General features: G+C 30.8%; 1 protein-coding gene across 1 annotated transcript; it reads right to left on the bottom strand.

The window, feature by feature from the left end:
* Nucleotides 1-2,195: 2,195 nt before the first annotated feature.
* On the bottom strand, nucleotides 2,196-7,119 carry LOC134683630 (uncharacterized). Its single transcript, XM_063542942.1, has 6 exons — nucleotides 7,052-7,119; nucleotides 6,670-6,831; nucleotides 5,901-6,051; nucleotides 5,523-5,642; nucleotides 4,533-4,584; nucleotides 2,196-3,801 (listed from the first exon to the last, which is right to left on the bottom strand). Exons 2-6 carry the CDS (start codon nucleotides 6,771-6,773, stop codon nucleotides 2,624-2,626), a joined length of 1,605 nt encoding a protein of 534 aa, XP_063399012.1. The 5' UTR covers nucleotides 6,774-6,831; nucleotides 7,052-7,119; the 3' UTR covers nucleotides 2,196-2,623.
* Between the last annotated feature and the right edge of the window lie 9,417 nt (nucleotides 7,120-16,536).

Raw genomic sequence — 16,536 nt, 5'->3', positions numbered from 1 at the left:
TTAATTTTTGATAAACATGTATTTTGGCCAAACAACATGAATATCTAAATTTTATTAGAAATCCTTCGTTGGAACAAAAAAATTTCTTATGTAAGTTGTATTTGTTACAGATACAAACGAGTTGAGTCTGGTTAAAGATGTCTTTCAGATAAAAGGAGTAGGTCCAGTAAGACCCTTTTTTTTGCCCCAAAATATAGCAGTTTTACAAAATTGTTAAAATGTAATCTTTTAGTTATTTATTGGACAGTAAAATGCTTCTGTTACATAAATATGGGCTGTTTTTGACAGTACATTGCACTTATATTGGGTACTAGCACCATTAAGTCATGGCTAAATTACTGAAATCTTCACAATTCTATCAATTTAGTTAATTTTTAGACGGTTTTCGTGTAAATCAAAAGTGGCCGCATTCGTGTTCATCCTTAACATTGGAATGTAAGTTGTATTTGATGATAATACATAACATACATACAGGTTGAGGATGAACACTGATGCGTCCACTTTAATTTTTGACAAAAACCATGTGAAAAGTGACTTTTCCAGCATATTTGGTAGATTTTTCATATTTGAGCTTGAATCGGATCGTCTTAAATGACTAAATCAGTTAAAATCTTTTACATGAACTAATTGAATCAAATGAAATAGCATCTTAAATGTTCAAAATCTTTCGTCATATGAACCTGAAATTTGAGGCCAAAATCGGTCCTTACCGGACCTACTTCTTTTACAAAAGCTTGTAAAAGCTACAATATTGTTTTCAATAGAAATATATAGCATAATAGCATAAAAGCATTTTGAATTAATTCGAACACTTTTATGACCAATATATAACCTCATTTAAATATTAAATTCCAGATCATTTTCTGCTATTACGAAATAAATTAACACAGAGCAAATTAACCAATATCTCTATCGTTCATATTGTATATTGTTTTTTTTTTCAACAACGGATCCTAGTGATGTATTGCGTGTGCTTAGTTAGTCAATTGCTAATGGACAGTTTCCGTGGCAGAGCTTTTTTTGCCGCCCAGAATAAATATAAATGTACTTAGTTAGACAGATAGTTTCCAAAATTAAGTAACTTATCAATTTTTTGTTATTGTTTTAATTCTTGCTATTCAAAAACGTGTTGTTTGGAGGACAGTCGATACACTATCGTGGTGGTTTTTTTTGTGTTTGAGATTCAACATTCTGTCCTGTTTCACTGTTTCATCTGGGAAACACTGTAGTTGCTTTGACTTTCACCACAATGTTGTGAAAATTCTTATCGGATTTGTATATATGCATTGCATAGGTAATTTGTCTATCTACAAATTGTTCATTACCCTCGTATCATATTCCCCTACTTCCATATTCCGTTTGAATGAAAAAATGAATAATGGTTACATCAGGACGTATATCTCTTTATGTCTTATATTGAGGGCCACTGATAAATCCTATGTAGACGAATCGGAAGTCTGGAGTCACAAAGTCTTTCATGAATTTTTACGTTCCCCATTTTTGAAATAAATTGATAAATACTAGACTGATGGACACAATCTGAACCAATCCAGATCCTCTTCTGCGCCCACTCACCAAACAGTTTTATATTACAACACGAAAGTTTTTTTTTACAGATAAAACGTTATTAATTGGGACAACACTGTTCAATTTGGTAAATGTGTGCATACCTTTTTATAGAAAACTGTAATTTTGACAATCTTAGCTAGTTTGGGGTTCGTGTTGTTTATTCTTTAGTTTTCTATGTTGTGTCTTGTGTACTATTGTTTTTCTGTTTGTCTTTTTTATTTTTAGCCATGGCGTTGTCAGTTTGTTTTATATTTATGAGTTTGACTGTCCCTTTGGTATCTTTCGCCCCTCTTTTAGACTGTCTGCCTATACCCGCATGCAATTTATTATTTCTTTCTGCAATTTCGTAGTGACGAACTATACCTTATTTTGCTTATTTTACCGCTATTTGAAGAATAGCATTTCTGCTGCATTTCTTGCTTTGAATTAAAAAAAACAAGAAAAAAAAAAACCCCATACAATCAAAGAAATGATAATGGCGAATAAAAATAACCACTAGCACAAACAGTAACAGATTTAATAGAAATATACAAAAATGTAACATAATTAGGATAACAAATTAACGAGTAAGTTTTAATAAATAGAAATCACAGACATTTAAGATTATACAAAACACTGACATTTTCTAATTTTTCTTCCTTTGACCATTCTGGAAATTGCAGTGATAGCCACTTGTAGAATGTTAATTCGCACTTAATTCAAATACCATAATAGTTCATGAGGCAAATTTCTTTATTTTCTGATGAAACATGGTGGTAGAAATAACGTTCTCATATTTTATAGTTATTTCAGTAAGGTTCTAAAATGTTTTCAGAACATAATCACCGATTAATAGTCAATGACTAGAAAAATCATGTTATCACTGGAATTTCTTTTGCTTTCCTGGTAACTGATTGTCTTATTGTACTTCACCTAACCCTGACTTCATGTACTTGTAACACGAATTGGTCTATTGTTGTTATGGCAATCAACCGGGATGATTGCTTCGACGGGGTTGTCGATCTTCCACAGAAGGTAGTAACTTTTGGTATTTCACTCTTCGGTGGTTTCATTTTCACTTAAGGAACGGGTCTATAATGTTATCTAATGACCGATTCACAAGAGTGTTATCATTATGATAATTGGAATTAATAATTACTTTTGAGGTAGATTTTGCTTTGGTTTTAGGCAAAGCAATGTTCAAGTTAAAATTTCGCAATTCCTCCTCTAGTTTCGATTTTGAAAAAGATAATGGTTCTGTTTCGACGGTATTATTAGAACTATGATTTGACGTATTGTTTGTTACTATTGAATCGTTTGTGGCAATAGCTCCTCCTTCAACAACCACTCGTGGAATTTCTCGCATATTGAAAAATCCATTCGAGGGTCTTAGATTTTCATGATTTGAACCTTGAAAATATGAACTATGCTGGTTATGTGAAGGCACCTGGTTATACTGATTATTCTGTGAGCCATCAGTTCTCGCCAGGAGATGTAATGTTCGCATAATCAAATTTCTGAAAGATGTCAAATCACCAGTATTCATTGAAGGAAGTGATGACTGGAAAGACCCTAGACGTTGATGGTCAGGTAAAGTGATAGATGGATCTGGTCTAGGTGCTTGCATTCCAAATGTATTCGAATCGGACTGATGTCCAAAGTTGTTAGAATCGCTTTGAACTCCATATTGGTTAGAATCGGTACGGAGTCCATATTGGTTAGAATCGGTTTGGGGACCATATGTGTTAGAATCTGATTGGAACTGATTCTGGTCATATTGTTGCTGATGATGTTGTGGGGCTGAAAGATGATTTGCAGTTTGCCCTGGCCCTGACATACCACTATGCATGTTATTATGTGTGGAAAATATTCTAAATTTATCATTGGTATTTCCACGATTCCTGGGTATTTGATTTGCAACGTTAAAATTTCTAACGACTGGAGAAGCTGAAAACACGTGCTGACTTGAACTCATTGGACTTCCGAATCCACCTTGACGCCCTCTGGCGGAAAAGGTATTTGGTAAAATACGTTGCATATGCTGTGTTACAGGAATAGACAAAACATTTGGCGCCCTTCGTCTAGAATTTACTCCAGGAAGGGTAAAGGTATTCAACCCATATTGTTTACATGATTCACAGCAAAACTGTCGATAATATTTATCCGTACATTTAGATGGATCAGAAGAAATCATATTGGAACACGAATAGTAGGCTGCGAAGGATCGTAGGGAATCTCCGTGTATACATGATTCTAAAAGAAAAAGATAAAGACTTAATTATACTAGGAGAAGCTTAAAAACTAAGAATATTATATTGATATTTTAATATATAAAAGTCTACAGCTACTAAGATTAAACTTAATTCGTCTTAATGCAGATAAACCAAAGTTGGATCATTTAAAAAAAATTGTTTGGCAACATATTTTTGTGTTACAGTAAATGTCTCATGTTTTTTGTATCTTTAGTTGCTGTCTCATTGACGTAAACAAACAAGGCGAGGCACCAATCACTGGTAGAGACTAATGCAAACATGTTAAACATATTTTAAAAGGCACGGCATAATTGTTGATCGGGTCTTAAATACCAAAACTGTAGTTTTATTGCTTATCGTCCGTATTTGATATCTTCTCCTTTCCCGAACATGTTGTAACTTTTTGTTTCATTTTAGCCAATAGAACATTAGCATAAGGCAAACCAATCAGAATAAATATTTTCTGAAATTTAAATTTTAAGATAGCGAAAATACCGAATAGACTAACAGCTTTCACTTCTTTGGAACATGTATGAAGCGATATAAATCATATGTAGCACCCAACCTTTATAGCTGTATAAAGTGTCTGGAAAGTACGAATTTAGCCCACATGTTTTATTATACGTAAAGCTGCGATTGTAATTGATTGAATCATTTTAAATATTGCTGTTAATATTTTTATCGAAATATAGAAACAGTAGCAACAGTAAAGTTTCAAGTATTTTAACATACCATCTTTTGCCGGAGCTTTTTGGTCATAAATACATTCACCATTAACACACCACTGAAAGGAAAACAATATTATTTGAATACTTAGTATGAAATTATTAACTTTCACATTTCATTTTTATTGGTAGATCGTTGTAGCATATGATATAATTGTATAAATATATCTTTGGTTTTCCCACTCAAACATAACAAGTTTACCCAGTGGTGTCGTTCCCTTTACCATTTCCAAATCAATCTGAGTCTATAATATTTTGTTAATTTAAAAATAAAAGCGCAACGTCAATTCAGACCAAAACCTGTTACTAATTTATATACATGTATTGGACGTTATATGACAATCAAATTTTACAATTATATAAAAATTAGAATAATTTATTCACTGGTAACCATTAATCAATTATGTTGTGATCGTAACGTTTTAGTTATCATTTAAATAGGATCAGGGATATTTTCACGTCTCTGTTGAGTGACATATGGAAAAAATTAATTGTATCACTTCCATATCAATTTGATTTTTATTAAGATTTTTTAAGAAAAATAGATCTCAAGTTTTTTCTTTCGCATAAAGAAATATTGACCAATCAATTTGTCAGTACCAAGCACATTGGTTTTTGATACTAGTAATCAATTATATTAAAGCCATCACTGCCTTTATCTGAAACACATAAATGTGTTGATGAAAAGTAGGTGTCCTTACACTTTGTACTTTTGCTTTATAATTTCGGGTAAATACACTCATCATAGATACCAGGACTAAATTTTGTAAATACGCCAGACGCGCGTTTCGTCTACAAAAAAAACCTCATGAGAGTATCATAAACTTTGACAATCTAAATCGGGAACGCAACCATATAGTTCATTTTATCATTTGATAAACTGAAATTGCAATTTCAAAAGCCAGATAGGTATTTTAAATTGCATTGTACCAACACTCGATTACAACATAGAATTGTATTTTGAATTGTATCAGCATAATTGATGTATAATAATTACCTTTTTATTGCCGCATGAGGTTCCTCTTGCTGCATTGTACAGATTATAACTGGTTGACGATTTGTTACTTTTACATGCCATATGTGTGCATACATCTTTAAATAACCCAAGATTGCCTCCCTAAAATAAACAAAATCACGAAGTTTTAAAACATAATGCAATTAACGACACTCTGGGTCAAGACAAAAAAGAAATAACTACTTTACGGTTTATATCTCAAATTAGATCATATAATTTGGACATGAATAATAACAAATTCAATGTATTTTTGATAATTCGCGAAAAATGATAAAAGAATGCGATTATAATAAAAAATGATAATAACTTATATGGCAAACATTTATTAAGACTTGAAAAATTATGATTTAATATACGCACCCATCCATAGAAAGAGTCGTCTCCAAGTTTCATTTGACATTGCTTGTTCGGGCTGAATAATTGACCAGTGGCTACACTTGTTAACCCTGCAAACTCTCTTGGATCGTAGTATGATTTTCTCACAGATAGACAGTTGTGTCCCTGGTTACTTCTGTAGGAAAAAATGGCGAATTATAGTAAAACAATGACAGAGATCGATGGTTTTCGTAGTTTCATTTTGTTATACTAATTGAATTTTGATTGATATAACTTTGAAATTTTAGAATCCCTTCACATTCTGTAGATATCCTTATATATTTGTTACGTGTTAAACGTTTTTTTTTCTGACTGGGAGTGTTCCGATAGATAACGAAGGATCATAACTATATAGAAAAGAACAGAACATAATTGCTTTCTACTTGGTGTTTATACGACACCTGCTTGTTCGTATTTGTAAGTTGAATCTTATAAGTTGTTGCAATGATATATAGATATAGGAAGATGTGGTGTGAGTGCCAATGAGACAACTCTCCATCCAAATAACAACTTATAAAAGTAAACCATTATAGGTCAATGTACGGCCTTCAACACGGTGCCTTGGCACACATGGAACAAAAAGCTATAAAGGGCCCCAAAATTACTAGTGTAAAACCATTCAAACGGGAAAACCAAAGGTCTAATCTATATATCCGTTTAGTTTATGAAGATGGCACTAGTAGATTTCATTATCTTCTTTGATGTAATCAAATGTAAAGACTGAATATTCATAGAAAACAGTAATATATCTTACAATGTTTGCAATCTGTCTAGAAAGTAACTCTTTGAGCATTCAGAAAAACGAAATGGATTGAGTCTGGTTTGCTTTGTTACGTCTCCGCCACCAATCGATGTCATGATATACTTGTTTTGTGGAGTACAGATATTTCTATCACCGTCATGTCTTGCTCCCAGACTGAAATAAAGTACAAATGTAATGAAACGAAAGCCAACATATTGCATGACAATTTTATTCAAAGATATGATACTGTAATATTTTGCTTTAACTAAGTTGCGATCTTTTTTTAGTGAAACTAAATGAAATAAGCTGACAAAAAGGAACATAATAAATAGAAAAATAAAATATGAAAAGCAGAGAATATAATATTAGATTAGGATAAATAAAATGCACTCACCTATGACCTAATTCATGAGTTGCTGTTATAATACAATCGAATCCACCTTTGTCTTCTATTATGGAAACGCTATCTTGTCTACACACTGAATCGAGACTTGCAAATCCTAAACATATAATAAAATATCTTGAATACAGTATTATTAGACTTTAGAGGAAAGGTAATTTATATCTTTACTTAATTGCTAAATTTATATTCTGTAACGCATACTTAACGAAAAGACTAGAGAAGACAAATAAAGCAGATAAAATGCCCCATTAATGAAGTATTATTATACAATGGAACTTTACCACAAGCACAAAAATAAATAGAATTACTTACCAGTAACAGAATAATCACGTGATATTTTGGTGTAAAGGTCTCTCCTAAAAAATAAAAAAAACCAATATGATTAGAAAGTACAAAAATGACGACAAAGACATTACAAAATTGTGTAAATATAGGACAAAAAGATGAGTAAAACAAAACAAACCGAAACAAAATACACAGCAGATATAATGATTGAGCAATACCAACTCGTCAAATGAATTTGATATAAAGTTGTTTGGTTCACTTTTTGTATCGTGATTTTGATAAATGTAAGATGTATTTTTTTGTAAAAAAAGTTGAATCTTCCATCTTTAATGGCATGTTTTGGACTAGGTGTATACATTCAATAATTATTATGTTATGTACTGAACTTTGCTGGCTTTGGTTCCCTGTATTTTATAATTTACTTTATTGGTTATTCTTATGTTTACCTATTCAAATTTTGGGGTTCAAAGTTTTATAACAAATTGGGAATATCATGTGCACATTATATTATAGTTTGATTTTCAAATTTAAATTTTAGCGGGAAACGATTTCAAACAGATAATCACTTACCCCGTGAAAATCATTAAATGATCATGTGGTGGTAGTTCTGACGTCATCATTTTTCTCCATTCAATGGCTCTATACATGGCGTCTTCTACGGCAGCCTCTGATGGATCATTCCATATGTTTACCACCTGGTTCTAGATCCAAAAAATAAAAAAAAAACGTAAAACCTAGTCGACATAACGGTTGTTTTTAAGATTTAAAATGAAAAATTAAACGGATTTATCTTTTCTCTCTTTATTTTGAACTGTTTTTTTCTATTCACTCCTTCAGAAAGTAAATAATGAGACAGACACAATATAGTAAAATTTATGTTATTTTCATTTTACATCAATGGAAACAAATATAAACTTACATCATCGATTAGATATCCAGAAACAACAATTCGGATTTCATAAACTGGGTGTCGGATATTTCTGTAACGAATGTCCATCTGGAAAATAAAAACAATATACTATAATTACAAGTTGTTCTTTTTGGAATAATCTGGTTTTTTTTAAATACCAAATTAATAATTTTACAGGTAAAAGTTTCACTAAAAATTTCACCTAATAAGTTTCTAAAAGACATGGTATTACCACACATTATTTTTCATTGTTCTCTGATCGTAAATGTTTTTGTTTGTCATAAATATATATATATATATAAATAAGTATAAATTCGTGTAAAAATGAAAATAGGAAACTACTTACAGCGTTTACAACATGAGCATAGTATTGTCGAATCAATGCTTTAGCGTCAGTTTCTTTTTGGGAATGCGTATAACCTTTACTCATAGAGTAAAACCTAAAAATAAATATATTAAAAATTAGCAAACATTTGATAACTTAAGTTAATAGTTAAAAGGGGGTTCATATCAACATCGTAAAATGGTACTGAAATACAAGTTATAGGTACTAAAATACAATTCGATATTGGTAGTAAAAAATAAAATTCAAAAAATACTAAACTCCGAGTAAAAGTATCTCGGTTTTTCTTGTTGTAGTATGTTCTTAGAATGTACTGTTATCTCTTGCATGTAAACCCACAACTTGTCTTATATGATATAGAATTGCATCTTAAACTAGTAGCGTTTTTTATAGACAACACCAACTAGCTTCATTACCTTCTATATATGACATCATCCACTAGAATAAGTAGTCCAACTGCATATGTATTTGAGGAGCCGGACGTCTGTTCATGTTGTCCCATTCCTATGCTTTGGTGTCCAGTGAAAGAAGATCCAGCGGCATTATTAATAACTCGAAATCTTTTTCTCATTGCAAAATGTTCAAATTCTGTCTGTGGTTCCTCATTTTGAAAAGCTGTAGTAACAGCTGCTATTTCTTGATCCTCTGTTAAAAAATAAGAATAAAACATTTTTAAATTATATTTATTCAAAATTTTATTGATTGGTATAACCTATAAAATATGACTTCATACATGTAGCTCTGTTTTGATACAAGTGGAACATAATGTCCACTCAATTCTAATTTTATTTAATACTGCAGTATGAATATGGAAATATAGAAGAACATATGATTATTTGAATGAAGACAAAACATATAATTTAGGAGAAAGAAAAGTCTTATTTTTGTATCCAGTTATTTCAATTCAAATTGTATGTAGGGAGTTTGTATGATCTTCTGTGACAAAATCTAATGCGCACTTGAAACAATCTAACATGATGAACATAATACTAGTATATATGATTTTGAGTTGCTATAAAAATGTCATCAAGAACTTATTATTTTACATTTAAGTCAAATGTCAAGATCGGATGTAATTTGCAATATACTCGACTATGCTGGGGCTCCGAACACACGTACAATTATTAGCTGTAAAATTATTTAAAAGAAAAAAAACCAAAACAGTACCTCCAGCTATGCAAGTTTTCCCTTCCCCTTCTGGTTGTTTTCTGTTGTATACGTTATACACATAATTTCTGTTAAAGCCGGTATTTGCCATATCACTGTTTGGTTTTATGTCGAAATCCGTACCATTCAGGTTGATTGATCCTAACTGAAAGATAAAAAAATGTCTACTGTTATCAATTTGAATCTAAATATGTATAAAAGATGATTGCTGTGTTGATTATCGAAAGTTTAATCGTAAAACAAGTTAAGATGCGTAACTTATGCCTAGAATTTCAGATTAATTGATCGCATGTATAATATTTGGCAACATTTAGATCTAGTTCAGTAATCCCAAATAATGTTGCCAACAAAAAATTATGACCACAAGTTGCATTTTCAAATTTAGAGATTTCTTTAGGCGTCGAGTGGACGAACTAACAACAAAGAAAAACATACATTAAAAAAATTAAAAATTGAAAGAGGGTAAGTGAATTAAATGCTCACAATATAAGGTTTACACATTCCATATTCCAATCCCTCACACGTTACAGTAAAAGACGCCAGGGAATCAGGACACTGGTATAGTCCAACATTCTGAAATATATATAAATCTATGAGCTCTACATGTTTATACAAATAAATGTCGATAACACGTTTTTCCCAACTTGTACACTATACATTCATTAGAATTAATCCCGTTGATTCTCCCTCGTTTACGACATCTTTTGAAGCGACGTGTCACCTGATTTTCAATTCTCAGGAGCATAAGAGAAACACTAATATTCACCCTACTTTAAGATTGGTTAGTGTCGCTCAATTTGCATGCATGTTGAGTAATCTGTTATTTGTCATTTTTGTCTTTTTTGCCATTATTTTTCATCAATGTAAAATTTACACCTTGTACTTAATATCTAGCCTACCAGCCTAATATTGTCATCATATCCATATTTGAAACAGACTAAACAGTAAATTAACAAGTTATGAAAAAAGCACCAAAAAAAAAAGGTTGCATAAGTCAAGGAATTGTTGAAATTTGTCGATTTTTGTAGCTTTAATGCCCTTTTAGAGTTGAAGATAAAAAACTATTGTATAATGATTTTTGCAACTAAGCTTAATCTTGGGCACAATTGATTATAAATACTGGGAATGTTATTTGTATCATTAGGGATATAGATTTGCAAGAGATTAACTTGACAATGAAGGAGCAGTTTTGGGGGAATTTGTAAAATGAACTTCAGCAAGTACCTTCAAAGACATTCAGTAACTAAATCATGTTGAACACAGGTGGCCAATAATTAATTAAATAAATCACATTTACAAGTTTAAGTGTAACAATAAATTCATCAAGTCATTGTACGACCTGTAAATCTTAAATCAGAAGTCAGTGTTATTATAACCGCAAACTCATATATTACACAAAATTTTATGCATCAGTCAAACTTAAAAGCGAAAAAGGGCGGATATCGACATAATTATGTTATGTCTGTCATGGTGATGAAGGTGATTGACGGTTAAACACGTTTTTTAAAAGTAAAAGTAATCGAAGCAGTCAAACGTTATTAAGCTTTTTCCAGGGTAAATGAGTTCATTTTTGAATAAACTTTATTATATACATCTGCTAGGGTAGTAAGTCGCTGCTGTAACAAGCGTTACCATAGAAAAGAAAAAAAAATTCTCAAAAGAACAATGAAAATTCTGATGTTTAATATTCATATACTAGTATATCATTAATACAAATTTAGAGTAAATACACTTTGAAAAAATACTGCATATGGTAAAACTAACGCATAATTTTGTAGCGAGTGCTGACTATGATAGATTGCAATTAGGGTAAGGGTAAACTACTATAAATTATTAAAAAGTACACAAATAACAATATAGAATAAGCTACCTGTTCTATAGCAATATTTTCTTTTACAATAGTTTTTTGACCGTCCGAGTTTTCTCTAACGACATATACTGCTTTGGATTCTAGATCGTCATTGTTTAACTCAAGCCGCATTGCATGTGGACCGTCTTCATCTGACAATAGGTCTAATTTAATATCTAGTGTTTCAGGCATTTCATTTTCTAAATGCTGGTCATTATCTGATACCACTTGTGTTACAACTGCTATGCCATGTTGGGTCCCAAAACCTATCATCAAATCAGACAGAATATTATAAGAAATATAAATGTATTTCAAATAATAAATAAACAGACGTTAAATATTAAAGAGTATGCATGCATTTTTTTAAATTACAGATATATCAAGGACTCTCAATATACAATTTATTTGTTGGTATCGTATATAGGACCTTGACGTATTTGTAAGCAAAGTACAGTTGCACAAAAAATATATTAAGCAAATCATTTCATTATATCACTATTGTGTACTTTCATCAATTCAGAAACATGCTAAGTTGACGCTTTAAAATAGGCTCTTACAGGCTTAGGTATATATGACTTCCCAGTCGTACTGCATCTTATTTACCAGTTATTTATCTGGAACTTGATATTGAGTGTTCTTTTCCATATAAAAGGTTTATATCAATAATAGTTACAAGTCATCTTTATACAGATTTATTTACTAATGCGAATGTAAAATAATTTAGTAGTCAAAAGGTTTATGTCTTAAGCATACTAAACGATGCATTAACCTAATTCGTTATATGTATATATATATGAAAATCAAAGGTTCAGTATGTAGAAGCACGATTTTTGTCATTTTTATAAAAATATCTATAAGAAAAATGAAACGTAAGTAGTTTAATACAATTGCAAAATAAAATATAACTTACCAAATTCAAAATCTGAAGAGCCAACAATGGAAATATAAAATCCAAACAGAATAATGTAATCTAGCATTGTCATTCCTTGACACCAAAAAACGGTTGTATCGATACTCGTCTTTAACTGTGAATCACCAATGAACAAAACTCATAAATCTTTTATATTTCAAGAATGTCTGATTATAAATGGATTATTAAAACAGTCTGCCAAATTTAGGTTAGAATAAATATAGAATAAATAATATAGTCCCAAATCAGAAACGTGCCACAGTTTGTGTGCAGACTAAAAACCAGAACTGAATATCGATTTAAATTATTGTATAAATGTATATATATATACATATATATAGTGTTGAATTGTAACACCCACGTGCTCCAATCAAATGTTAAGATATTTTATTCAAATGTTGTAAATACTTCCTCAGTACTTATTATAATTCATTTAGCCTTATGTACATTTATGATTTACCTTAATGAGACAAACAATTAAAGCATCATTCAAAATATTAATTTATGCTATACGTGCTACATTTTTTCAATTTTACAAAATACACGGTATAGTTCCCTTCCTGTAATAAGTTATAAATGTTGTTATCATGTAAACAAAATAATAATTAGGCGATGAACAAATGCTTCCGTGATTTTTACATTCATGTCTGTTTTTTCAAGGATTTTTATCAAAGTTTCACTGATATTACAATTTGATATTTTGCATATGCAATTCTAGGAATCAGAGTTTAAGTGATCTTCAGATCTCAGAAATTCTTTAAGAAATAATAATCAAGGTAAGGAAAAAGAAAAGCAAAACTGAGGAAACTGCATTAAGAGGATCCAGCCCGGGTGTTTCGACAGTCACGCATGCATCAACCGACATGACACTATCGGGATTTATTTTAGAACATACATAGACTTGATAGTATGAAATTAACATCTACACGACATAGAGCCATGCAAATGATTATGTGTAATATGTTTCAATTGACTGCTATGTTAATGCATAGTAAACATTATAATGAAGTATTTTGAACATAAAACAAACGGCCACTAGCAACATGATGTCTGAATGGCCAATAATTATATATTCAATAAACGAAATGCAACAATAATGTTTTGAAGGAATTCGTTGTCTTAATAATAATTTCATTTAACGTGCATATTAAGTAGCTCCGACTAGTTGTCTCTAATACCTAACATAAATCTTTTAATGTTTGTTGTATATGAACTTCATTTTTGATTATGTGATTACTTGGTCATTATTGTAGTGATAATTTACTTACCAGACCAAATATTTCATGATAATTTGATTATGTGATAATCTAGGACTGTATTATTTTTTGTTTATTTGAATATCTTGTTTAAAAATAAATTTAATGATTATGCGATAAAATTGGCAAAAAAAAATGTGACTATGTGGTTACTTGGACACCACCATCAGGGGCCTCTTATATTATAGACTTGAAAACCATTTTCGGTTTAGACCTAATTGGCAACTATTCTGATCTTGATGACAAACAGTTCTTGTTGATATTGTCAGGTTGTATAGTACTAAAAATTATCAAAGGTACCAGGATAATATTTTAATACGCCAGACGCGCGTTTCGTCTACTTAAGACTCATCAGTGACGCTCATATCAAAATTTTTATAAATCCAAACAAGTACAAAGTTGAAAAGCATTGAGCATTCAACATTCCAAAAAGTTGTGGCAAATACGGCTAAGGTAATCTTTGCCTGGGATAAGAAAATCCTTACTTTTTCGATAATTCAAAGTTTTGTGAAAACACATATACATATACAATTTGGATTTCTTTGAAGATTAAAGGAATTTGAATAGAATATTATAGACATCGTTTGTGATGAACCACTTATCCAAACATAAACTTTGACGAACGCTCTTTGACTTGATTGCTGGAATTTATTGATGAAAGAGACATTAGTTTTTTTCTAGATCGGTGGATAGATTTTTCATATTCCCATAGGTCAACATATGAATTTTGCATCCCAAGGGGCAGATGTAAATACAAAGAAATTTGTATTCATATTAGACAAAATTTGTACCAAATCTTCTCAAAGACAGAGACACAATTGTTTATAACAAAAAATGTCGTACCAATAGAGGCCTTCTACTGTATACCCACATTACAAATTTATATTTTTTTATTAATCATATCTTTGATTGGTTAAGTTCATGCGCCTATAATATCAGTTGATATATGTAAACGCCATACAAATTACAATGGGTCAAAAAATATGTTAATAATTAATACTGCGAAGCTAACAATGGTGAAATTTAAAGCGTCATGTTTAATATCCAAGTTTCATCAATGTTAAACTTCAGAAAGAAGATACAGACAGAAACAAACCTTCGAGTTTCGTAGGCATTATATATACAAAGTTGACTGTAATATATATGAAATGTATGCAGTTAATTAGCAACATATCATAATTAGTATACCTGAACATGACATCAAAGTATTTGGCTAAATGGTTTTTGTAATTGTCTTCAACATTTTTGTTTTAATTTTACTGCGTTTGAATATAATACCAGGTGGAACAATAAGGGTGCACACTTAGTATTTATTGGAATACAAATGTATAGTGTAATATTAATCCACAATGTCTAGACAAATATGACGCAAATTAAATGAAAAACATATTATGATAATATCCTGTTGTATCGAAGATTTTTTTTAATTGGTGTTTCAGTTGTTATATCAGTTTGGTTCTCATCAAAGTAGGATTTTTATTCGTGACCAAAATTAGAAATTTGAATCTTCTATTTGTATATTTGTAGAAAAATTAACGTCTAGTCAGAAGATTGCGTTGAATTTAATTAAACATTTAGGAAAGGAAGGTAACTGTGTAGCAAACTCAAAAGTTTTGATTTTATTGCAATATTGTAAAATTTGTGCTTGAGGCTTCTGCGTGCAAAAATTTAAGTTTCGTCAAAAACATATCTTCAGAATATTCAATAATCCACCTCTGTTTGATATCACTATCTGAGAATACATAGCTTATCATAATTATACATCGTTGTTAAATTTGATTGTTGTTCAGGTTTGGAATCTAATATAAAAACGTAAAATTTTTATCTTCCTATTTGATTTTAAATACCAAAAGGAGAAAGGTACGAATTGTTATATTCTAAGTTATTTTCTTTCGTGAATGTTGTTGGTTTATGTGGGATTTCTGAATTGGTTTTGCTTACGGGTAATCCAAGATACAGCATCAACATTTTAATGCCTGTTTTGCATTAGTTATACAATAATCATGAGTACAATTACATTTGCATGCCTGGTTAACTATATAATCTCAACCAAATTGTTTAGCTAGAAAAAAGTTACTGGCATTTCTTGTGGAATTTTTCTGGTAATCTGTAAATATTTTTTACATAGAAGAACATTGTACCAGATAAAACTGAATAAACTCATCATAGATACCAGATCACAAAATATGCACATCCTTGCAGAAAAAAACCCTGAGTATTCCGAAAATCTACATAATCGAATATTTTTCTGGCCCCTCAGTGTGTCGGATAACAAAGGTGCCGCTGCTATTTTATTAAACTTTATATGCAATCAAATATGTCAGGTTGAGATTGTCTGTTATCGGTTGTGATATTTTAGAACAATGTGGTTTTGTGTCAAATAAAACTTCCAACTAGCTAATTGTCAATCAGACATGTACACGAGCCTTTGTATAGTGTTTGTCATTAGTAGCTTGTTTTCGATTTTACATTAGTTTTGTATGATCAAATCATGTAGGTCTATAAATACAAATAATTAATAGCAGTGGATTCTAAAGCCTAGAAAAACCGAGATGCTCAGTCCTAGCACTGAAAAGTTGAATATGTTAAGTAAGAGATTGGGAAATAAAGTCTACCACTGAAGATGCAAGGTCTAGAATTGTAGACGTTAAGTCGAGCGAGTGCTGTAGGTTTAATGTACCAATACACAGTTAGTAGTTTGATTTTTTTGATAGTTTGACAGTTTGAAAAAAGTTGGTGTGCAATACAACTTATTG

The sequence above is a fragment of the Mytilus trossulus genome, chromosome 9, assembly GCF_036588685.1.
Source record: "Mytilus trossulus isolate FHL-02 chromosome 9, PNRI_Mtr1.1.1.hap1, whole genome shotgun sequence".
NCBI lineage: Eukaryota > Metazoa > Mollusca > Bivalvia > Mytilida > Mytilidae > Mytilus > Mytilus trossulus.
The sequence above is the reverse complement of the archived record's forward strand: the minus strand, read 5'-3'. Positions and strand labels throughout refer to the sequence as shown.